Genomic DNA, 24,232 nt, shown 5'->3' with positions numbered 1-24,232 from the left:
TACCCTAAAAGAAATGAAACACACAAACACAACACTTAAAGGAACTTTGAGTCAGGTATAGTGGCATATGCCTATAATCTTAGCACTCAGAAGGCAAGAGAACTCCAAAGCCACCTTGGGCTAAATAGTAAGAACCCATCTCCAAAAATCAAGAGGAGGAGGGACTTTGTTATCATTAGTCTTAGCAGAGGGGAGTCCTGGAAAGAAATTCTGAAGTTAAAGGAAGAGGACTGGGCACAGAGCTCTGGGTATTTTTCTTATTCAGATCACCATGAAATTCCCCACCAGGGTCTGGCTCCTGAGCAATGGTATGGTATCACCACCCAGCACATACTAGAGAGGCAAAGAGGAGGAAAGCAACTTGCATTCAGAAACACTCCCCTGAGAGCCATGCTAACTGGCACTGGGCAGGCTAGCCTGTCTGCACTTCACTTCACCTCCTTAAGGTACTGTACAAAGTTCTGCCTCTTCCTGTAGCCTTAGGAGGGCAGGGAACTAGGCACCCACCTCTCAGATACAGCCTCTCCCTGCTCTTCCTTACGCTCCATCTCCAGGATCTCCTCCTCAGTATATTCCAGCTTTACACGTTCCTCTGCCAGCTCTCTCTCCACAGCTCGTAGTTGTGCTGTGGTTCTGGCCAGCAGCACTGTCACTGCATCCTGAAGGAGGAAAGGATGCTTCTGAGAACCAGCTTTGGCCATGCAGGAGAACAAACCCCACCATTCACAGCAACACACTGTTCACCCTGTGCCTACAGCTCTGTGTCCACAAATCTGTACAAAAGTAGTAATTATGAATACATTTGCATTAAAAAATAATTTTCAGGAAGTGGCCTTGTATATTACCACGTTCCCATCTGATTCCTTCCCTTGAAACTTTTTCACTGAAAGCACATGCTGATTTGTAGTCTATAAGGAATCTTCTTAGAAATGAGTACTTGGAACAAAACCAGTCTCAAAGTCAAGAAAACAGCCATGAAAGATTGGCTCCTTGAGCCAGGGCCATTTACCGTCTTTCCGGAGCTGGCATGCACAGTGTCCTGTGTGGTATTCTCCATAACTCGCACAGGCTCTTTTGGCTTAGGAGGCTCAGGGCTGGCAAAGACCTGCACAGGATACCAGCGCAGTTGCATGTCGCTTGAATTGTCACAGTCGGCCAAGCTTATCTGAGCAATGCCCTGCACGGGTGTTAAAAATAAAAGCCAGAACCAGTCCTTGATGTTTTATTCCATAACTGTAGCCCCTTAAAATATCAAATTTGACTGCCAGAACCCACATGGTAGAAGGAAAATGACAATTTTCCTCTGACCGCCACATATGCACTGTAGCATGCACACCCTCACCCTACTTGCTTCACCCCCATACAAAGTATATACAAAACATAAATCAGAAAGCATAAACAAGAAATGGCAGATGAAATTAGGAACACCGAAGAGAAGGAGAGAGAGAAGACAGAGTCATAAAACAGAGAGAAAGGGAAAAGAAAAGAGAGGAAGGAGAACACCATATGAGCCAGCAGAGGCCTTGCTGCTACACGGACCAGCAATTCTTCCTGTAGCTGAGGATTCACTGAACACACGTATAACTGCAATGATTTCAAAGTCAACATGCTGGAATGCACAGGGATTCTGAACACTTCATTAAACACCAGTGGAGCTTGGAATTCCAGAGACTTGGAACAGTAGGTGTTGGGAGTTCCAGAGTCTAGTGGGGGCAAGTAGACGCGGATGTGGCTGGGAACAGAGAGGAGGAAACGTTGGTAAGCAGCATGGACTAATATGCTCACTTATTGGTATGATATCAGTGGTGTGGTTCCCACCCTTCAGATTCAAAGGACTAATGCATCTCTGTAGATTGGATGGAGCATGCCTGACTAGATAAGCCAAGGTAAAACTGGGGGATGTAAGGTTCTGCTGGACACTTTGTTTCAGCAAGAGATCTTCTGACTTTCCCTGACAGTTCTAGCATCCACAGAGGTAGAACCTATTTCCTGTGCTTTTTACCCCTAGCCTGGAACTTGACACATAGATAAGAGGGCTGAAATATTTGTGACTACTGCTGTGTGTATCACCAGGTGAGATGAATCACAATGTGGACCCCCATGTTTACAAAGCTACTTCACAAGGAATGGATGGGGTTGGTTAGATTTGAATGGAGCATTACTGGCAGTTCCCCACCTTAGTGAGACTCTCCACAAGTACCCACCTAGGGTCACAGAGCAGAGAGTGGCAGAAATTCTGCCACTGAGGCCAAGGATACTAGCAGACTGCCACATGGTCCCAATTCCCATTTCCTGTTCCTCTCCTTAGTCAAGGACTCCCTGAATCCAGTCTCAGGCCTCTTGATACACATCATGGGACCACAGCGTGGAATGGACTTGCACCATCACCACCCAACCCTTTGAGAACATGATAATCCTCAATATTACCAGTGACAGGCCCTTCCTTGGTAGCAATACTGTACATCAAATGCCTCAACTAATTAACCAAGTTCTTTTAATATATATAAAATCCTTTGTACTTTATATAGATATTCCCTACTGATTCACTGAAATTCAGGCTTCAAAACCACCACCACCCCCAGTCTGCCAAGAAGAATAGGCAATGAGCTGTTCCATGCAGAAGAGTGTCATCACTAGCTGTACATAGCCTGCATGTTTCTAATACTAGGAACTTACATTTTGCAGTCTTCCTTCATTACCAGCCCAGCAAGGTTCCTCAGTTGCAGCACATGCACAAGGAGATATTCATTTGTACTGTCATGCCTAGAATATAAAGCTCATATTCATAGACTGCAAATTTCCCATGGAGGAAACAATCCTGTGATTCAATTGCAACAGTAGCCACTGGCTGAGGGGCATTTTATCCTATCCTACCCCCAAGGGACATTGGTGATACCTGGAAACATTTCTTATTATCAAAACTGGAAAGGAAGTATCAAGTGGGTGGATGTCAAGGACACAACTGAATACCCTACATTGTATAAGACGGGACACCATAGCAAAGAATGACCTGATTCTAAATGTCAACAGTGTCCTCACTAACTAATAAACCTGGACCAGAATAACAAGAATGGGCAATCCAAAACTACAGAACATCCTGCTCTGCCGGCATAAATATCATGGCACCTGCTTTTACTGAAACTGTAAATTAGACGTCTATAAGTGCCATTTTTATAGACCACTGAATAACCTGCTCTGGAGATAAGGGAAGGACCCTGCTATCTGTGCTTTGGTGAACACTTGTCAGCTTCTAACATAAATGTGGAAAATATATCTCCAAGATCTCGAGTTTGATGAAACTTTGAGCATCCCACCTTTCTGACTCCCGACTCTAAGCTAACAGTCCTCAGCTGTGGTATCAATGATGAAAGACAGTAATGCAGCCACTTTTCTCTATCTCCCCTTCCTTCTACCTTTGTTAACTCATTCGAGACTGAAGTAAGACTAGAGCTATCAATAATGGGGAAGCAACACCTGGGTCATGGGGTTCCTCCAAACCCCTTCACCTGTCTACGGAAATGGGAATGACAACGAAGCTGAAAAGTGACTGGGAATATCAAAGCTGATGGAACACCACCTATGTGGGCCCCATTCCATAGGGCATCTTGAAGAACAACAGGAAATTGGCTTCTATACTCACAGAAACCCCACGTAGATCTGGGGCTCGTTGTTTCCATGTGTGTCTCCCAAAGCAGACTCTTCAGCATCTTCATTTCTGAACAACAATGGCAAATTCATCAGGTTTATTCCAAAAGGAACTGAGCATTACAGATGTGTATACTCCCTTTCATGCTCAGGGTGTACTATACTGAGAAGAGCTTTATCAAACTGTGATTCAAGTACATATGTTCATTAAGGGGCTCAATCACGGCTATGATCCCCAGAGTCCATCATGGGTTATTTCATGGGTAGCTGCCCACAAACTTCTTTCTCTCTTTCTTCCTCCTTTGGTTTAAAAAAGGAATTATTTATTTTTATGTAATAAGTGTTTTCCTGAGTGTAGTGGCCATGGAGGCCAGAAGAGGGCACTAGAACCCTAGAAATGGAGTAACATGTTTGTGAGCTGCTATGTGAGTACTGGGAACTGGTCTCCCACAAGAGCATCAAGTGCTCTTAACCACTGAGCTATCTCTCCAGCCTACCTCTATGTTTTTAGACAAAGTCTTGCTATCTCAGCCCAGGGTGGCCCAGAACTCACTATATAGCCCACAGTTGCCTCAAACTTGTGGCAATTTTTCCTGTCTTCATCTCTAGAACACTGAAATTATAGGTATGAGCTGCAGCAATAGGTGTCTTGTTTCTTGTGTTTGTTTTGTTTTGACCACAAGGGGGCTCTCTGTACCTAAGAACTAAAGAAGGAAGAGAGGGAGTAACTTCATTACTAGGAATGCAGTTCCCTTGTATGCATTGTGCATACTTGCTCTTTCTCAGCTCTACAGGACCAGGGAATAAAGCCTTTCTAGACCAATACAATAAGGGCCAGCCTCCAAATGGCACACAGAAGCCAGAGACGTTTTCCCCACAGGGTTCTAAGGCCCAACCTCCCAAAGACTAAAGGAGGTAGAAAAATGTGCATGGGGCTGTAAACAAAGTTCAGAATTAAACTATTTCCATATAGATCCTTTGTGTGCATACCAGTAATGCCCTTGCAAGTGTACTTAAGGATGAAGGAACAAGGTGGTAGTCTCCTAACCTTTTGGTTAGAGGTTCAAACACCCCACTGTCACTGGCAAGGGAGTAATCTGACAGGCATGCAGAAACACGGCGTGCTCTCCTCTCCAACCTCTTGGCGCTGTCTTCCCGGAGGGTCACTGCTGCAAACAAGGGACACACCTGGGTCAGGAGGTGATAGCACAGGATATCTATAGCAGAGTGCTGAAAAGTCACTAAGTGCTCCAGAGACAAGCCATGGCATGTGCATGCAGACAGACACTGTGCACGATTGTCTTTAATATTGAAGACCAAAACCAAAACCAAAGCAACAGACTTCCTGCTTTTTTTTAATTTTTTTATTTTTTTTAAGGCAGAGGCTCACTATGTAACTCTGGCTCTTTAAACTTGAGATATTTCTTACCCTCTTGCATGCTGAGATTATAGTATACACCATTATGGCTGGCACTGGCATCTTCTTTAAAAAGTCTCTTAACTATCTAGAAATACATATTGACTCATACATCTTATATTTTCTCTTTGATGATGAGCACATAGAGTTTGATGATGAGCACATAGAATATAAGATGACAGAGGTTGGAAACCCCTAAATGAGTCTGGGAGGAAAAGGCTACAAGGAGGGGATAGAGGTTGCAAGGGGTTAGAGGAGATGGGAAGAAACAGAATCACAAAAATACACTTTGTTCAAATATATCATAATGGTATATAATAGATTCAATGCTGATTAATTAAAAAGGAAACATATTTTGTAAAAGAACAAAGACACAAGAACAGCAGTGAAGCTGGGCGGTGGTGGCGTATGCCTTTAATCCCAGCACTCAGGAGGCAGAGCCAGGCGGAGCTCTGTGAGTTCCAGGAAAGGCACAAAGCTACACAGAGAAACCTTGTCTCGAGAAACCCTGTCTCGAAAAACCAAAACAAACAAACAAAACAGCAGTGACAGTGAGTTGTAATTTTTCACTTTTCTTTTTTATACCATTTGGTTATTTTCCATATTTTACACTATAAACCTATTTGATACTACTTTTATGATCACTTTTTAAAAGTTATCCAAATATATCCTAACAGAATTCAATGATCTCCTAGACAGAGACACTGATTCATCTTTTGAAAACACTGTCTTGGAGACCTGTGGCTTGCACAGGGACCACATCTCTCTATTGATCTCCCTGCCATAGCCTCTTCAGCTACCCTGGGCCACACTAGCTACTGGAGTAGCTTTCCTGGGTCAGAATGCTACCATTCCTGAGTATTTGATTTTTATCTTTCATATCTACTTTTACGAGCCAAACATAGTCATTAACATTTTCTTATCTATTTTACCTTTTTCTTTCACTGAAATGGGTTCCTTTAAACAAAACCTATACAAACATATTCAACTCTTTTTATGTTACATGTTACATATAAATTAGGAGCCTATATTTTACAGAGGACATACTTTGTTAAAATACAGAATACATATGATGTCCCAAGCTGAGCACTGCTATGCTATCACTTGCTAATAACATCAGTATCTCTGTTGTCTCTATGCTTCTCATTGATTAACCTAGTTCCATAAACTGAAAACTTGACACTCTGAACTGAGGGAAAGGATGAATCCAGTAACAACCCAGTTGCCTTTCTTTTTAACCAAATTATCACCCACACCAACTAAACCCAAGCACATTGGTCTCTCAATGTCAACTGGAAACAAAAGCTGGCCTTCCAATTGTCTGTAGTGCCAACCCTGAGGGTAAGCTGCTTCAGCTCTGATCAGCTAGACAGAAACAAGCTCTATCCTGAAGTAGCTGAAGGTATAAAACTCTCAAATTGTAACCAGAACTCTGAAGTCTTCATCCTAGTCCCATGAAATGACCCCAGCCCCGACTGCATGTGGGATCTTCTAGTATCTGAGTCTCTACATTACAGATCTCTGCAAGGGAAACCAATGCCTGTTTCTAATCCATACTCTGACACCCATCAGAGATGCTTCCTCCATACACCTTGAAATCCCTTTGAGGAAATAGCACTAGGTAACAATCTTCCCACTTTCACAGTCCTACCCCAAACTACGATTCTAAGACAAACAGTTCTCTCCTCATTACAATGGGAGTCTGCTCAGAGAAGATGGAGACTAGGAGCTTAGAGTGAGTCACTGAATTCTCAAAGCAACAGGGAGTAACTTCCCCAGGTGTCCTGAGTGGAAAAAAAAAGACACAGCAACTTCCACACTACATACTTAAAACTCTAGGACTTCAAGAAAGACTTGGGAAGTAGTGCCAATGAAGCAGGGAATAGAAAGAAGTCTTCTAGCCATTCATTTAGGGTTGGGGATTTAGCTTAGTGGTAGAGCGCTTGCAAGGCCCTGGGTTTGATCCTCGGCTCTCACACACACACACACACACACACACACACACACACACACACACACACACAAATAGCCATTCATTTAAAAACAAAAACAAAACCAACAAACAAACATAAAAATACATGCTTCTCTTTCCTTAATAAAGACAGACAGACACTAAAACCAAGGGACATAATAAACACTGCTAGATAAAAAGGTGGTAAAAACAAATGAAAATCACATCATAGCCAAAGCTGCCCATTGGCATATTAAAATAATTAATGCTATTAGATTTTGGAGAAAAAATACATATAGGAAATAAATCTGAAAGCTTTTTAAAAAGTTCTTACATGATTATTATTAATAACAGTGAAATAATAATTATAATGACAATCAATAAGCTACCACCCCCAGCCATCCTATGCATGATGTTACTGAAAAAGTTGTGCCTGCAGCCTGAACAACAAAGGGAGACAAGGGGGAATACCAAGGCCACTTACAGTAAAAGTTTCTGTGGAGCAGCATGAGAAGAGATTAAAAAAAAATCAGAGTGAAAACTGTAAAATTCGAGCTAGTAATTTTAAACAGGGCATGTATAATAAAATCATCAATAAACAGATGAGCAAACTCAAAAGAATTTCATGGATTTTGTTAGCATATTCTAACCAGTAAGTAAAAACAGGAAGTATTTAAAAATCAGGATACATTTAACTTTAAAAATCCAGGAAAGACAGAACTGCAGCAAAAATGTAAAAAAATGTCCCAAATTACAGTCTATTCTTCTGTCTTGCCACCTGCCCATCTGACTGCCTTAAGGTATAAAGAGAGGAAAATCACTGCCTTCAAGCTTGGGCAATTTAGATTTTTATCTTAGTAAAATTTTATGTTACTAAAACTTGCCAGAAGGCAAACTTATAGAGCAAGGCTGAAAACTGGAGGGAAATGCATGACCCTGAGCATCACCAGAGGATGGGATGAGGGGAATCTGATAAGCATGCCTGAATCCTATGACTAATCTAGAATGCAGAGTTTCTGAATCACACAGGAAGGCAAGGAGTCCCCATATGTTCAGTCTTGAAATTAGTTTACCTGCTTAGGATCCTGGGAGCATCTAGCAGGACCCAGGAACTGATTCTGTTAATTATTTCAAATTCCTAGGGACACATGTCAAATGACAGTGTCATCTAGGAATCTACCACCAGGTGGCAGTCTCTAAATGAAGATGAAGCAAAACCCTTCCAGTCTAAATTGTTGGAACATAACAATGTATGTCATAGAATGAGAAATTAAATGAGGGGAAAAAATAATGAAACTAGGATCAGAAATAAATTCATCTCTTCTCCCTCCAAACCTGTCGTTGCCCTGTCCCAGAGGGCCCTCATGTAGACTGCATAACCAAATATTCTTGAAATTCAACCTTTAAAGAGAACTTAGTAAGAGGGGGGGAAGAGTAGAAAGATGAGTTTAATCAAGACATATGTAGAATTCTATCATTATTTCATTTCTGTTGAAAGGAATAAGTATGGAGTGATGAACCTGTAATTGTAAAGAAGAACAAAGGGAGTAAAGGTTACCTGCATGTGTGAGTTACAGAAACAATGTATCTAGGACACACAAGTATGTTTGCAAATGTAGGGTAAGACAACAAAATAACAGAGAAGTCAAAAGTCAAGAGGCAACCCATAACATAATGATCTCTAGGTAAACATGTAAATGCTACAGACTGCTATATAAGGTAAAGATCAATTGATCTTTATGTCAATCTATCAATCCTTTTATCTCTTAGATAAAACAAAACAGTGGCAAATGGAAGAAACCATAAATGTCACCTTGTTTGAGGGAAAGAAATGTGGGACAATTCAAGGTAGGTCACAGAACTAGAGGTCAACATGACAGGGAACAGAAATGTGGCCTGTAGACTGCTTGTTTGAAGCTGTTTCCACTATACCATATTACTTCTGTATTCCAGTTTTATTTGTGACCCTCTGTTGGATATACAGCCAACAGAATGCTTCTCAGGATTCTCAGCCTCCACATTACTAACATCTTGGGCTAAACCATTTTTGCTATTGTAGGGACTGCACTATATATTATAGGAGGCTTAGCAACTCCTTAGCCTCAATCTACTAGGTACTAAAAGTATGCCTTCTGCCCAGTTGTGAGAGACCAGTGTCTCCCCAGACATTGCCAAATTTCCCTCCAGGCAGGGAGGAAAGAGCCACCACACTATTAGCCTAAATTGAATATCTAGAATAATTTTGTTGTGTAAATGAATGTTGACTACATGAGCTGAACTTCAGGTACAGGAAACCTTGTTCTTGGTGTTACGTTACAGTAGTCAACAGTTTCTCAAACAGCATTGCAGTATCAATAATGGGTTGAACTAACACAACTGAGTAGATGAAGAGTCCTATATAGTCTGGTGGTCTTCCATCTGGAGAACAACAGAGAAATGACTGGGTGCTAACTGGAGTGTCTTCTGAAATGGCACAATCAGAATTAGTTCCACATTGGATAGAATTATGTACTTAGAAACAAGGGCATGTGGCTAAAGAAAGAAGTCAAAGTACAGGCCACTTTGTGACAGAGGAAGCAGACATTTCTACCAGGATGCAGTCAGATTCAAGTCTACATGCTCGTCTGAGGGGAGTATACACAGAAAGTTCCATCTTAGCACAGGCACTGCCGAGTGCACTGAGGTCCTACTAACTCTCTATTTGCTTTTGAATATGAATGCCTATGAAAAAGATTATGTAGATCTTAACGTTATTTTTCAACAATTAAGTACATTCCATAAATGAGATGAATACAACGTCATCAATGTCAATCTTTCCTGACACAGTCAGGAAAAACTAATGAAGATCTGGACTCTTCCTAGTCCTATCAATATACTGAAACTAATAGCTCACCAGTAACTTGAAAGTAACCAGCCTCAAAGCCACAGCCCACATTCCCCCCCCCCCACCCCACCCCAGAAACTCAGTCCTTTCTTCCCATTACCACTTACTTCCAGTAGTGGGAGCCACAAGTTGAGGTCCCCGCTCACGGGGTCCTTCCCCATCCACAGGGATTCCATGTGGCTGAAGTGTTGAAGTTCCCTGCAAATCTTCATCTCCTAGAGTAGAGGCCTGTGACCGCAGTCTGTCCAGTGTTCCTAGGCCTTGCACCTCAAAGCTGTCAGTCATCTGTGCCAGAGGGGAGTCCCTCGAAGCTGGGAGGAAGGGTGTGTCTAAGGGAGAGCTGGGGGGTGATAGAGAGGACAAAGAGGAGCGAGAGGACAGTGAGGCCAGAGACTGGGGTGTATCTAGGGACCTCCTCTGCTTGTGGAAGCCCAAATGGCTCTGTGGGTCTGTGAAGGGGACATCGCGCCCCAGGGAATCAAAGGGGATCAGATCGAAGCGCAGAAGCTGGCCACACTCAGCATCAGCCTTCTCATACTGTGGGAGGCCGTAGATGTCTGTGAAGCTGATGGAGCTGAGGGAGCCACGGCTGGAGGCCAGTGAGCCCCTGCTGGAGGCCAGGGACCCACGGCTGCTCCCAGAGGACATAGTCAGGGTGCTGGCAGATAGGCTGAAACGAAAGAGCCATGGTTTCAGAAAAACACATGCTACTCCCACTACCCACATGGAAGATGGGCTGTAGCCTCAAGGAAGAACAGAGCCAACAGGAATGCAGTTCTAAGCTTAAGAACATCTAAGCAGAGTTTGCTTCCTATCTTCTTTGAATGACACTCAGCACACAACAGCAGACTCCTTCTTGAGTTCGAGGAGTAACTGATAATGTCATTCATCCTGCTTCACAATACAGTAAATGCTTGACAAGGGGAGCTGCCATTATGCATCCAGATGTTGCTTTTACAAAAGCCCCATAATAAAAAAAAGTGCACAGATGAGTGCTTTTGAAGCTGCTAAGTAAATTATACATTGTTTTAATAAACTTGATTTCATAATTGAACTCCATGTCCTCCTGCCTCAACCTTCCACATGATAGAATTATAAGCGTGTGCAAACATACTTACTTATTCTGAAAGCAAATATGGTTCTCCTCATTTTATCTGAGTTGTATGTTAGCAAGTTATGTACAAAAACAAAATATATCTACTTTTCTATCCTGTTTAATTCCCCACTTCAGGTTCCAATTACTAGTAGTAGAAAATCAAAGCTAAAACAAACTATGAAGTTCATGCACATGTTACTGTAATACAATACATGTCTCTGCAATTTAATAATAAAATCATTAAGTATACATTTCCCTCCAAAAGTAGCTTACCTCTTTAACTGGGACTGGAGATAGGATGTTAAACGTGTAGCTTCTTCCAGCTGCATAAGCAGACAATTTCTTTTTTCCTGAAGTAGAATCCTATAGATACAAAAATAGTCATTTGGTGGGTCTTTTTATAATAAGAAATTTAGCTGTAAGGAAGGGTTAGGAATGTAGTTCAACGATATATTTGCCCAGCATGCCTATGGACCTAGATTCCATTCCTGTCACAATGTGGAGGAGAAGCAGCAAAGGAGAGGAGGAAGGGAAAGAGGAGTGAGAGAAAAGAGAAAGGGGGCAGAGGAGAAATTCAACTCTAAATTCCCCCTAAATAATTCAGGTTGGAATGATTAAGTTAATTCCAAAGGCATACATTATAAATGGCAACATAATAAAAAAAGTTTTGTCTTATTTGGAAAATACATCCCTGGAACTCTAAGTTGGCTGAAATACTGTAGATACTTGATATATACATGGTTGGAGCAAGTGGATGATAGAAAGAGTAAGTTAGTCTATGGATGGATGAAGAGATGAACAGATGAGTGGACAAGTAGGAGGGCAGATGGATGGACAGGCAAGTGTGTGAATGGACATATGAATGGATGGTTAAGGTGAGTTTAGGATGACAGGGTAAACGGATAAAAGAATAGACAGAACAATGGAATACTACACTACAAGCTTGGCTCAAGTGCATACAGCATGCATTGATTTGCTGGGATTCCTGACAGCAAATCCAACTCCTTCATCCTAGGCCCTCTTAAGCAAAAACTATGTAAAGTTCCATTGACATTATAGTAAAACATTTTCCACTGATTCAAACATCTTCATAACTGGAGCCACTCATTACACAACACATTTTAAAGCTGAATAACATACGTTAAAACCAATGACTTTCAAAGTATGGTCCACAGACCCTGGGGGAGTCCCTGACATCCTGTCAGAGGTCCTAAAATATCTCCTCTTCTTCATGACATATCTGTGAGCAGAAAAATATTCATGTGTTCACCACAAACAACATAATAACAGGCTAAATGCTCTAGCAGCTGCCTTCTAGAAAGCCAGATGTTTACAAAGTTTATTATAAAAAAAGTTAAAGTACCATTCTCTCTGTTTTTACTTGAAAAACATCAGCCATAAAATTTTTATTTCTAATCAGGCTTTATTATCAAATAATAATGTCAAACTAATTTCTAAATCATTAATTATGGACAGATAAAAATCAGTACAAGCCAGGGGCAGTGGTGGCACACGCCTTTAAACCCAACACTCTGGAGGCAGAGCCAGGCAGATCTCTGAGTTTGAGGCCAGCCTGGTCTACAAATTGAGTTCCAGGAAAGGCACAAAACTACACAGAAACCCTGTCTCCAAAAAAAAAGAAAAACAAAAACAAAGAAAGAAAAAAAAAAGGAAAGAAAAACCAGTACAAGCTCTTTGGGAGTCCTTAGTAATTTTAACAGTGGAAAGACATTCTGGGATCCAACAACTTGAGAAGAGCTATAATACACTCTTTTAAATGTAGTAGGTTTTTTTTTTTCCTAGACAGGGTTTCTCTGTGTAGTTTTGGTTCCTGTCCTGGATCTCACTCTGTAGACCAGGCTGGCCTCAAACTCAGAGATCTGCCTGGCTCTGCCTCCAGAGTGCTGGGATTAAAGGCATGTGCCACCACCACCCAGCTTAATGTAATAGTTTTAAGATTCTACTTCCTTATAATTTTGAAGGAAAACATTTCATTATCTGTCCAAAGAAAATTTTAGCAACACAATGTCCTCCTGGGTGAACTATTTTAATACAATATTTAGAAGTCTTATATTAGTCTCTAAGAAAGGATAATGCCCTTAACACTTGGAATCATGCCACACCTCATTTCCTGTAACTCACTTGATTCTATCCCATTTATCAGATGAGGAAACAAACACTCATGGAATGAAAGTAATTTGCCTTTGCTATGGAAGTTCAAAGCTTGGCCTGAACCTAAAGGCAGGGCAATTTATCAGATTCCAGTGCTTCAACTTCCCAGCATTCTTATTCTGTTGTTGACATGTGACAAGAAAGGGAGCATCTTTTTGTCATAAAACATTTCCCAAATTTGGGATCATGTTTAAATTCCTACCCAAGGCTTAGCATATAAAAGGCACCAAACTCTCATCTGTAGTTTCTCTACTAGAAAATGGAGAAAGAGTAAAAGAAAGTGAGTATCAATTATGTTCCCTCACTGGACTTTCTAACCATAACCCTTTATGAATGATTTTGAAGCTGAGACAGGCAAACACTGGGTCTTGATCATTTATCTACCTCAACTTAGCCAGAAGAAGCTAGCCTCAGTCCCTCTGTTCTACCTCCATTCTGGGTCTAACCATACAGACTGTGCTACGAGAAACCTCCTACCCTTAAAGTGATCCCACACTTAAACTGGCAGGAAGTAAAACTAAGAAATGTGGCCAGCATCCACTTTGCAGAACCTGTCAACAGCTGAAGATACCCTTTGGGGCATTTGGTTTCATCTTATACTCAGCAGCTGAAATGACATGCAAAGTAGAGAGGTACTTATAATACATGTATGTTCTCTTGTAACCAAGGTCATTTTGTAGCAGATTAGGGAATTCACTTGGATCTATTGAACTCTGATTGAGGGCTCTTGCCCCAGAACTGACTACCCAAGCTCATCCCACAAGAGACCACCAACTGGATGAAAACTAGTCTAGCTTTGCTGTCTCATCCCTTGGTCCCAGGCATTGGAGCTAACATTGTCCCCATATAGTTCTGCAGATGTGTACCCTGGGCCCACAGCACTGGCAAGCGTTGAACTTTACATGGGGAGAGAAACCATAGTCAAGAGTGTGTAGGTAGTGGTTCTGAGGAGGCAGGCTCCATTTGTAGACCAAATCCCCCCTGCTGAACTGAGACCAACAGGAACTCTAGGCCCTCCTATCCAGAACATATAAAAGAGAATACCAAGGTTGAAGAGAAGGTAATGTTTAGCTAAGGAAGCACAGAAGCTCAAAAGCACAAAAGAAAAGTTCAGTAGCACCGTGCTGTTTGAGATTCAGACTCAGCTCTAGGTTTGGAGTGAGATAGTAGGGCATACTGTTATCTCAGGCAAATTAAAATTCATTCTGCTCTTTACTAGGCTAATCTGAACTCTTCAAACCCTACCCTCTTCCTTCCAATGCTGCCATGAGTGCTGAGCCCCAAGTCCCTCCAGGCCACCATTCATCTACTATAAAGATTAACAACGAGCATCCAAACACCAAGATTGCTAGGTAATACAAAGAACAGTCAGAAGTCACAGAGAAGGTGGGTATAACAGTGCATGCCTTTAATCTCAGCATTCAGAGGAAAGTGGATCTCTATGAGTTTAAGATCAGCCTGTTCTACATAGTGAGTATATATAGCCAGAACTACACAGTAAGACCCTGTCTCAAAACAAACAGACGTACAAAAAATAAAAGTCATAATGAAATTGCCACTATATGTATCAGCACAGGTCAAGTAATTCTTATTACTTAAACTCTATGACTTCATGTAGACAATGCTCAGAAAGATACAATTTAGGGTCATGTCAATATACTGAATCAGAGCAAGACAGTGTATTAACAAAGGGGGGGGTTCCCCCCAAAGTTCGGCAGATAGCCACAGATAAAACACTGACAGCTGTTAAATGTGGAAAGCAGACCCAGCCTTCGGCACACTCCACAATCGCAGGCAGCAAATGGAAACCAGGAGACGTGGCACATGATGAAAGGCTGAACAACTTGGCATCAGAGAATACAAAAGACACAGGCTTCACGTGTCTTGTGCTTGAAAGAGTCTCAAGAGTAACTGAGGAGAGGCACGTTCAGAAATGGACTCACAAAAGGCTGCTGACTTCCTACTGCAAAAGAAAAAGCTGCCTCCCCTGGCTAGAAATCAAAGATGGAGATAAAAGCAATAGGAGACACCCACAATGCTACAGGGAGCAATTCCTCCCCGCCCCCCAGGCAACAGAGGCTCCCTGTTTGGGAGCTGGAACACCACCTGCCCCCCTCCCCAATCTTCCTGCAGTTACCTCCGATCCTACACAGGCACTGCTCTGCAAACACAGGCAGAAACCCAAGCACCCACACCAGAAAGGGAACAGTGTAAATGGTGCTTGTCCTTCTTCCCTCTCTATCACTGTCCTCCACCCACTTCTTTATGTCTGTTTCTCTTTTTCTGGAGAGAAGATGTCACTCTGTAGCCCACTATCAAATTCTGAAACTCACTATGTACCCTAAGCAGGTCTCAAACTCAAGACAATTATTCCACATCACCTAAGTGTGATGTAGATTTAGGATTTTGGAGCATTTCAGATTTTAGATTTCTAGATTAGAAATTCATAGGAGTACATCTACAAAAATACTAAACACACACACACACACACACACACACACACAAATAAAACAACAACAACAAAAAAAAACACAACCAAAACCTCCAGCCCCAAGGAGGCACATGCCTGTGATCCAGGACCTGAGTGGTAGAGGCAGGACGATCAGTAATGCAAGGCTAAAGTTAGCTACACAGCAAGTTGGAAGCCAGTGTGAGTACATAAGACCCTGTCTCAAATAATAAAGGAAGGAAGAAATGAAGGGAGGGGGAAGAGTAAAGGAATGAAGAGAGAGAAAAAAAGAACAAAGAGAAGGAGAAAGGATTCTAGGGGCTGTAGCTTGATGATTAAAGAGTTAACATAACATGTAAAAATAATTAAATAGAAAAATAAAATACTCTAGGGCCAGTGAGGTAGTTCAGCAGGTAATCTGCTGCCAAGCCTGGTGATCTGGGTTTGATCACCAGGACCCACATTATAAAAGAAGAACTGACTGCTGCCAGTTGTCCTGGGACTGTCACACTAGTACTGTGGAACACATACATATTCATTCATATACACACATATACAAAATAAATAAAATATATTAAAAGTTTTTAAATAAAATAAAATATACCAAAATTGGAATCATTTCTGGGCTCAAGTATTTTACAGAATGACTGTTCAACCTGTATCAATTAAGAAACTCCTCAAACCATATACAAGCCATTTATTTAGTGTTTTGAGTTGTTTCATTTCTACAAGTGTTACCCTCTGACCCCCAAATCCTGGAAAGCCACACACCTTTCCGTGGCTCCCTGTGCAGATGTGGCCCGAGCACGTTGGATCTCCTCCTCCAGGCGCCTCCTTTCTTCTTCCAGCCGGGCCACATCTTCTGCCGACCTCGGCTGCTGAATAATGAGCTGCAGCTCCTGCAACAGGGCCTCCTTTTCTTTGATGAGTTGCAGCCGGTCTCTGTCGGCCTCGGCCATGCCTGGCCATGACTCGTTAGCCAGCTGAGCCAGCTGCTGCTGAATATTGGAGACTCTGAGACAGACAGGGGCAGGAAGAGATAGGAATGAACAGAAAACCTGATGTGGACACATTTACTTCACCATTGCTGACTCCATAAGCTCAGTTGGTTAAAGAAATGATGAGATAATTGCTCCAACCTTCAACTTAATAGCATTTGGAAATGAGGGGTCATGAAAGCACTGCAGAAGTCCTTTGTAATTGCTCCTCATCTGAGCTGTGAGGTGACAATAATTACATTGTACTTCTTTCAAAGAATTGACAAAAAGTGTAACAATCCTCAACATGTCCACACTCTGTTTCCTACTCAATGTCATCCCAGAGAAGAAGAAAGCTGCTCCTGCCTCCTTTTCCCACCACCATAAGTATCTAAACTTTCATCCAAGAGATGCCTCTGCCTTTCTGTCCCCTTGTTCAGGGGTAAGCACTAACAGACACATTGGGAAAATAACAGGAGGAAAATGCATCCATCAGGAATGTTTCAGAAAAGAACAGCTCTGGGGCCATAGGCTCCACATCTGTTCCTTCCTGCCCCAGAGCCCTTGGCCAGGTGGGATGGAAAAGTGCCTTAAGGAGGGGCAAATACTTGACAAAAGCTGAGTGCTTGAACCCTTCCCTGGCCCTAAATTTCCAAGTGCTTGCCTGGCAAACATATTTCATCTCTCATGCCTTGAAGTGGTGTTGAATTCAGATTAAATAAAATAGACATTGCTCATGTTTTGAAAACATACTTAAAAGTGTGAGCAGTATGTTTTAGATAAGGGTTCTTTAAAAAAAAAAAAAAAACTAGGAATGCCAGACCCAACAATGAATCCAGTACTGTGGAGTACGAAGTTTGGCACTCATGCCTAAAACACAAAATCCAAAGACTTCAATGAGATGACAGAAATCTGTGAGAACATGTAAGTGTCAGGCACCACACAGCCTTAAGGCAGTGATTATAAAAAAGTGGAGCCTCAGGACTAGCACCTCAGGATCACCTGGGAGAGGTTAGAAAGGCAACCATGAGGCCCAATCCCAGATCTACTGACTCCTATGCCATGAGGTTGGGGTCTTGGCAAGGCCTCTAGGCTCTTCTGCTGCTTACTCAAGTCGAACAGCCAGGACTCTCAGAGCTTCCTCCTCTGCAACTCTGCCCAGTCTGGAAGGTGCTAACTGACCTTTAGGGAGTTACACAGGATGTTGTTCTTCACTAAAATGGGAATGGCAGAGGCAGGGCAGGAGCACACACGAGACTGCCTACTTCCTGTGCCCAGGACACATGGCATTAACTGTTGTCTGGCTTCTTGCCTGCTGGGTCCAGTCCTCAGAATCTTTCTCAAACCTGAGCTCCACTTAGATGCCATCAATTGACTGGAGTTATCACATGCATTAAATAAACTGTGGCCCAGCCCTGTGCCAAATGAGGCTCTGTCTGATCTAGATATGTGCACAGGGACTTGGGAGGGCTGGAGAATTGGACAGAACTCCTCTCCAGGTACAGAACCAACCTAAAACCTATGGTCACAGAAAGAAAAGGGTCTGCAGGCTAAAGCTTACATTTATGCATTTTACTCGAGCCCAGTTCTCCAGAAGGTAAAAAAAAAAAAAATCTACTTGTGCATAAGTAGCTTTATTAGATAAGTTGTTTTCTAACTTAAAACTAATATCCTGAAAATGTACTAGAAAACGAGGCCAAATCATGTCACTGGAAAAAAGTAATGTCAGAGGCAACTAAGCAGGGCTTAAGTATCCACCTATGTCTAATTAGTGGAATTAGAAATTTATGGCAGTAATATATAACTGAAGCCCAAACAAAACAGACTCTGAGCAGAACCATAAATAATCCAGTGGCAAATTAGACATTATAACCAGTAAAATTTCTAGATCAATCTACTATAACCTAAGACAAAGGTAAAAAATAAATAAATATATAAGACTTGGCAACATGAGAAAATCTGGCTATGTCCTCACAGCAGATTTTTATTCTTAGGAAAGCCTATTTAAGCTAAGCTAAAACTATCTACATCTGTCACACTTATGACACAAACAGACACATTCTCAAAAGCACTCCTTTTGAGTTCTTAGAGTGACTTTTGTCCTATGTGTATGTGTCTATCTCTCTCTCCTTTCCTCCCTCTCCCTCCCCCTCTCTCCCCCCTCTGTCTCTGTCTCTCTCTCCCTCTTCCTCTCTCTCTCTCTCTCTCTCTCTCTCTCTCTCTCTCTCTCTCTCTCTCTCTGTGTGTGTGTGTGTGTGTGTGTGTGTGTGTGTGTGTGTGTGTGTGTTTGTGTTACTGGAGCCATCTCCTGGACAGCATACATGCTTAGTAAACACTTATTACTAAGCTATATGCCATCCCACCAGAGCATTCTGAATTTCCTATGGTTTAAATACAAAGAGATGAAGACTCCATTGAGACTGGCAGCTCTATGTTAGCTGGTATCTACAAGGATTCAACTTGCTGAGGGTGACAAAAGACCCATTTCCCGATAATTCTATCCTTCTCAGGAAATCTCAAGGGATTCACACTATCTAGAAAAATCAATGAGCAGAAAGGTTTAATTACTAGAGGGAGGAGACATAGAGGGAAATTTTCAGCCTGCTCACCTTAAGCATAATGAACCAGTAAAACAGCCAAAGTTAAACCATGTACTATAACTTTTCATAGCTTACAGGAAAAATATGTGCTAGGAAGGGCCAACTTCTCCAGCAGAAACAAGGTCCGGATGAGCATGATTTCTTGCAACCCATCTGGAAAAGTTGTTTGGGTCATGCTGAAAACTAGGCAAGCATTTCCATGCTTAAGCACACTGCTTTGTTAATTCCAAGTTCACAACAATGAAGATGCTTGTAGGCTGCTTTTCAAGCTACCTCAGAATCTAGAATATTGACATGTTGGAAAAGGCAATACCCTTCTTTGTGACCTCACTCTCAATGTGGACTTTTGAGCCCCCTTTAGCCAAAAGAGGCACACCTGCCTGTGGTCTGTCTCTTCTAGAAGCTCAAAGCACTAGAAGGAAGGATTCCCCCAACAACTGACCACTAGCACAGTTACCTGGACTTTCAGTATCATGCCTTGTCTGTTGGGCTAAGGTCCTGGAACAGAGCCATAGGCAAGGAGTATCCTAACAACTGGAGGTTTCCATGAGGAAGCAGATTTCCTGCCTGAGGCAAAATACATATCCATGCCAGAAGCTGATCTACTGCTTGAAGGCCCATTCATGGGAGGGCCATCATTTCAATTCTGAGTGTTATAGGAAAAGCAATTTCCAGAAAGGCTTTTCTTTAAAGTATTAGTTCAAAATTAAGTGCTTGATGAAGGTTTCCAGAAAAACAAACAAACAAAACCTTTCCCAAGTTCATTTTTAAAGAGCCCTAAAAGCTATATAAAATTGGGAAGGGATTTTCTTCCTTAATTTTTTGTACAAATCCATTATATACTTTATTGATCTTTCTTTTTCTTTTTGATAGGTAAAACATCTTATGGCCTACATACAATCTTTCACAAATGCCTTTAAGAACTTTAAAAGATATGTTTCCCTATACCTTGAGTGAAGAAACAAAAGCAAAATTTCACTTCAGTTTTCACATTTATTACGTGATTTCTAAATTCTGTTCCCTGAGCAGATCTAACACAGAAATAAAATATGAACTATTCAGTTCTGATATCTGACCATATGTTTTTTTCTGTCACAACCAAGGCATGTTAAACCATGAATAGTAACCTGTGTTTAGGCTGCAGAAACTACTCAGATTTTCACAGTTTGTGGGGAAATCTTTAATTGTTTGAATTTTCTAGGAATAATGTACTTTTAATATTAAAAACATTTGAAGCACATCAAGAATTATCCCAAATTCCACCTAAAATTTTCAATCTGTTGTGTAATTTCCCATGTTTCTAAAATCCTGTGGCTTTCTGGAATAGCAAACAGAATTTCAGGAAACCTGTCACTCCATTTGATGGTGACAAGAAACGACAGATCCTACTGTCATGGTGCCAACTTAGAAACTTGTATCTTCAGATTTCAATTCCAGGCACAGATCTGGCATCTCATACACTTTCATTCAGTTTTCTTTTTGTGAATGTTTACATTTTATGAAAGAAAGGTCAAAGAAAATCTCAGCTGAGATATAATTGGATCCATGACAACATCTCCAGCTGAATGAATGAATACTGACAGGTCAGTGTGGATTCTACTACCTGGGAATTTCAGGAAGTCTCCATTTAGAACACATAGTACAAGAAGTATCTGTCAATATACTACTGTCTACCATGTCCCTCAGCTACACTTTCTAACATTTTCTCCCCTTGCGAAGAACAGACATTTAGGGAGAAACTTTCCAAAATGAAAAGCAGCAAGTCTTCAACTCCTTATCTTCACCCAAATGGAAAAGATGGAACCACGATAGCAAACACTTTTATTTACTTGTCAAAGCTCATTTACAAACCCACTTGAGAAAAGAAGGGGTAAATCCAAGTGACTAATCAAATTCAACTGAAATCACAGTACCACTGAATCCCGACAACCAACGAACACCAGAACCAGTCCTGACAACAATACTGAAGACACAGGAACTGAATGCACCATATGTTTTGTTCCTATCTGAGCCAAATGTTTCCATGGAAATGGCTACAAATTGTGCAAAGCTCTGGACCAAGTGCTCTTAGGTTAAAAATATGGAGCCATCTGCATCATCAGGATTGCTTCAAGAAGATTTCTTCTTTCGCCGGGCGGTGGTGGCGCACGCCTATAATCCCAGCACTCAGGAGGCAGAGGCAAGTGGATCTCTGTGAGTTCGAGGCTAGCCTGGTCTACAGAGCTAGTCCAGGACAGTCTCCAAAGCTACAGAGAAACCCTGTCTCGAAAAACCAAAAAAAGAAGAAGAAGAAGATTTGTTCTTTCAATTTCAAAAAAAATTCCAAAAATTTTAAGCCAGACATGTGAAAATATTCCTCTCATAAGGACTGCCTTGGGAAACCAAAGAGTCATTACAGGTGGGAAAAATAAAAGCAGCCCAGCCCTCTTGGGACATTTCAACCCAGAGTTGAAATATTAAACAGGTTAATCTTGACAGTGGTAGTCTGGTCAGATAATTCTCCAGAATTATAAGTTCCACTCCTACGGACTTCCTTTAAATCTGAGTACACATAAAACACTTCTTGGTCCAGAATTCCACAGTTTTGATAACCTTGTGTTTATTTAAAACAACCTCAATTCTAGACACTCAAGAAAGACTTCTTCAAAATGTATAAAAGCATCACTTCCTCCCCCTTTTAGAACTGGCAAAACACAACTGATTCTGTAGTGGATATGTATGTATAATGGTTACTTTGTATGTGTGAACTTGATTAAGCTAAGAGATGCCCAGACAGGTGGTAAAACATGATGTCTGACAGTATCTGTAAGAGAAATTCTGGAAATTATTAGCATGAATCAGAAGACTAAGTAAAAAGACTTGCTTTTTATCAATGTTAGCAAGCAACATCCAATGGACTGAATTTAAGTATTGGATTTACTGGTACAAAATACAAAAACAAAAACCAAAACAAACAACAACAACAAACCTGACCACAACTGTAATGGCTTAAAACAACACTGCTATCTGACTATAGTTCCACAGGTCAGCAGAGCTATGTTCCTTCTAGAACCTCTAAGAAAGAATACATCTCGTTGCCTCTTCCAGTGTGTAGCTGGACTCTATTGATCCCCACCATGGCTTCTCTCACTCTGACCTTCCTGAGTCTTTCTCACAGGATCCTGGGTTGGAAGTGGGCATCCTCAGATCATTTAGGAGCATATCTCCCCATCTTGAGATGCTTAAACTCATCATACCTACAGAATCCTGTTTATTTTCATTTCTGAGAAGCCTCTAATATGCTGCTAAGGTAGAAGTGCTGGGGCCTAGATTCTTCTAAGTAGTTACAGTAAATATAAACAGGGTTCTAGCAACTGTGAAAGAATACCTTGATGCAAAAGTAATGATGAAATACAGTGTCTACCCACTGAATAATCTTAAATCCTCAATTTTTTGCCCAAATGTCTTACTTTGACATCTAAAAGGTGACTTTGTACATACTGACCACTTCTAGAACAAAGAACTCACTTGCTATATTTGGTAAATGTCACAACAACATGTAACAATTATGGTTGTAAGTGTAGCAATAATCTATTTTCTGTGTTTAATACAGCACAGCAAATTCCAGCACCCACACTTGGCTGTTCTACTTCGAAACAGGCACTAAAGAGCAGAGGACTTGGTCAGAAGAAACAATCGCCCCCACAAGCACCCAAAGCTATCATAAAAGAATGCATACAAAATGAAGCATATGACCAGGGAGGTAACCAGGACTAGCCAATGAACTTAGGAAATTCAATGCCAAACACAAGTCCACCCTGAAAAGTCCTGGGAGAGCTGGTGTGATGCTTCCCAGTAAAAAGAAATAGGTTTTGGTTTAGGCTACTGCTGCAGCAGGAAATCAGATGGTTTGCTTTTCTATTAATGTTACAGTTTCATAAAGGTGATTTTCAAGATCTCAATGAACACTGGTACAAGTGTCAAGCTTCTAAGGAGTCCCTCACTCTGCCTAGTATTCTGCTCTCCCCCCCCACCAAGATATTAAGACAATATGTAATCCATAACGAAATAGAATGTTTTATTCTTCAATCTGGGCCTTGTGTACAGGCCTATCATCCTAGCTCCTCAGAAGGCTGACACAAGAAGATCACAGGTTCAAGGCCTGCCTGGGCTAGCATGAGTTCAAGGGCAGCCCAGCCAACTTAGGGAGACGCCGTATGAAAATACAAAATAAAAAAGCACCTGTACTGGGCGGTGGTGGCACACGCCTGTAATCCCAGCACATGGGAGGCAGAGGCAGGCAAATCTTTGTAAGTTCAAGGCCAGCCTGGTCTCCAAAGCGAGTTCCAGGAAAGGTACAAAGCTACATAGAGAAACCCTGTGTTGAAAAACAAAAACAACAACAACAACAACAAAAAGCTGCTGGGATATAGCTCAGTGCTAGGCCACCTGCTCAACATACTTGATGCTCTGGGTTATATTCTCAGCATGGAATATAAAAGTGAAACAAAAATTCAAATCTATGTTGCATGATTTTCTGAAACACATATTTTAAAATGATTTGGTTTTCAAACTCTAGTTCTATAAGGCACAATAGAGACACTGTCTCTAAATAAAGGGGGTATAAACCATGTAAATATTGAAAATTGAGAACCTAAGCACCTGAGGAGAGAGGCAACACACTAAAACCACAGAGGCAAAAATATTGCTCTGTGAAAGGATATGACCAATGTTTTATGGTGAATACTGGAGGAAGGGATGGAGTGAGGAAAGACAAACCCAAGACACAGACTGTGATAAACGTTGTTTGGAGAAGGCAGGTAAGCTACAATATAGGTCAACCCAAATGATGCCACTTGTCTCCAACAAATGAACTCTAATAGAAATTGTTATCACCTGTTAACCAAGCTACTTTTGATGGTAAGATGGATAGGCTTCTGTATCAATTTAAGTGATTAATGCTAATGTGTGTGAAAGACAAAACAGTTTGCTTCCACTGGCCTGATGAATGGATGCTATCTGTAGGTAGGATGAGAGGAAGGGCAGGAAAGGATTCCCAAGT

At 41.4% G+C, this 24,232-nt stretch overlaps 1 protein-coding gene across 2 annotated transcripts in view; it reads right to left on the bottom strand.

Moving 5' to 3' along the window:
* Nucleotides 1–24,232, bottom strand: part of Wwc3 (WWC family member 3) — a 105,403-nt gene that overhangs the window by 7,852 nt on the left and 73,319 nt on the right. The window contains exons 9-17 of one of the 2 annotated variants that reach the window (XM_036174244.1): nucleotides 16,386–16,628; nucleotides 11,267–11,356; nucleotides 10,005–10,567; nucleotides 4,694–4,811; nucleotides 3,641–3,715; nucleotides 2,677–2,763; nucleotides 1,540–1,732; nucleotides 1,010–1,177; nucleotides 508–659 (exon numbers count right to left, since the gene is read on the bottom strand). In XM_036174244.1, the coding sequence (XP_036030137.1) occupies nucleotides 508–659; nucleotides 1,010–1,177; nucleotides 1,540–1,732; nucleotides 2,677–2,763; nucleotides 3,641–3,715; nucleotides 4,694–4,811; nucleotides 10,005–10,567; nucleotides 11,267–11,356; nucleotides 16,386–16,628 (1,689 nt within the window). Of the gene's footprint in view, nucleotides 1–507; nucleotides 660–1,009; nucleotides 1,178–1,539; nucleotides 1,733–2,676; nucleotides 2,764–3,640; nucleotides 3,716–4,693; nucleotides 4,815–10,004; nucleotides 10,568–11,266; nucleotides 11,357–16,385; nucleotides 16,629–24,232 lie in introns of both variants that reach the window. The other variant, XM_036174243.1, reaches the window with a different exon arrangement.

This window comes from Onychomys torridus, chromosome X (genome assembly GCF_903995425.1).
Source record: "Onychomys torridus chromosome X, mOncTor1.1, whole genome shotgun sequence".
In the NCBI taxonomy this organism is placed as follows: Eukaryota; Metazoa; Chordata; class Mammalia; order Rodentia; family Cricetidae; genus Onychomys; species Onychomys torridus.
This window is presented reverse-complemented; position numbering and strand designations above follow the sequence as displayed.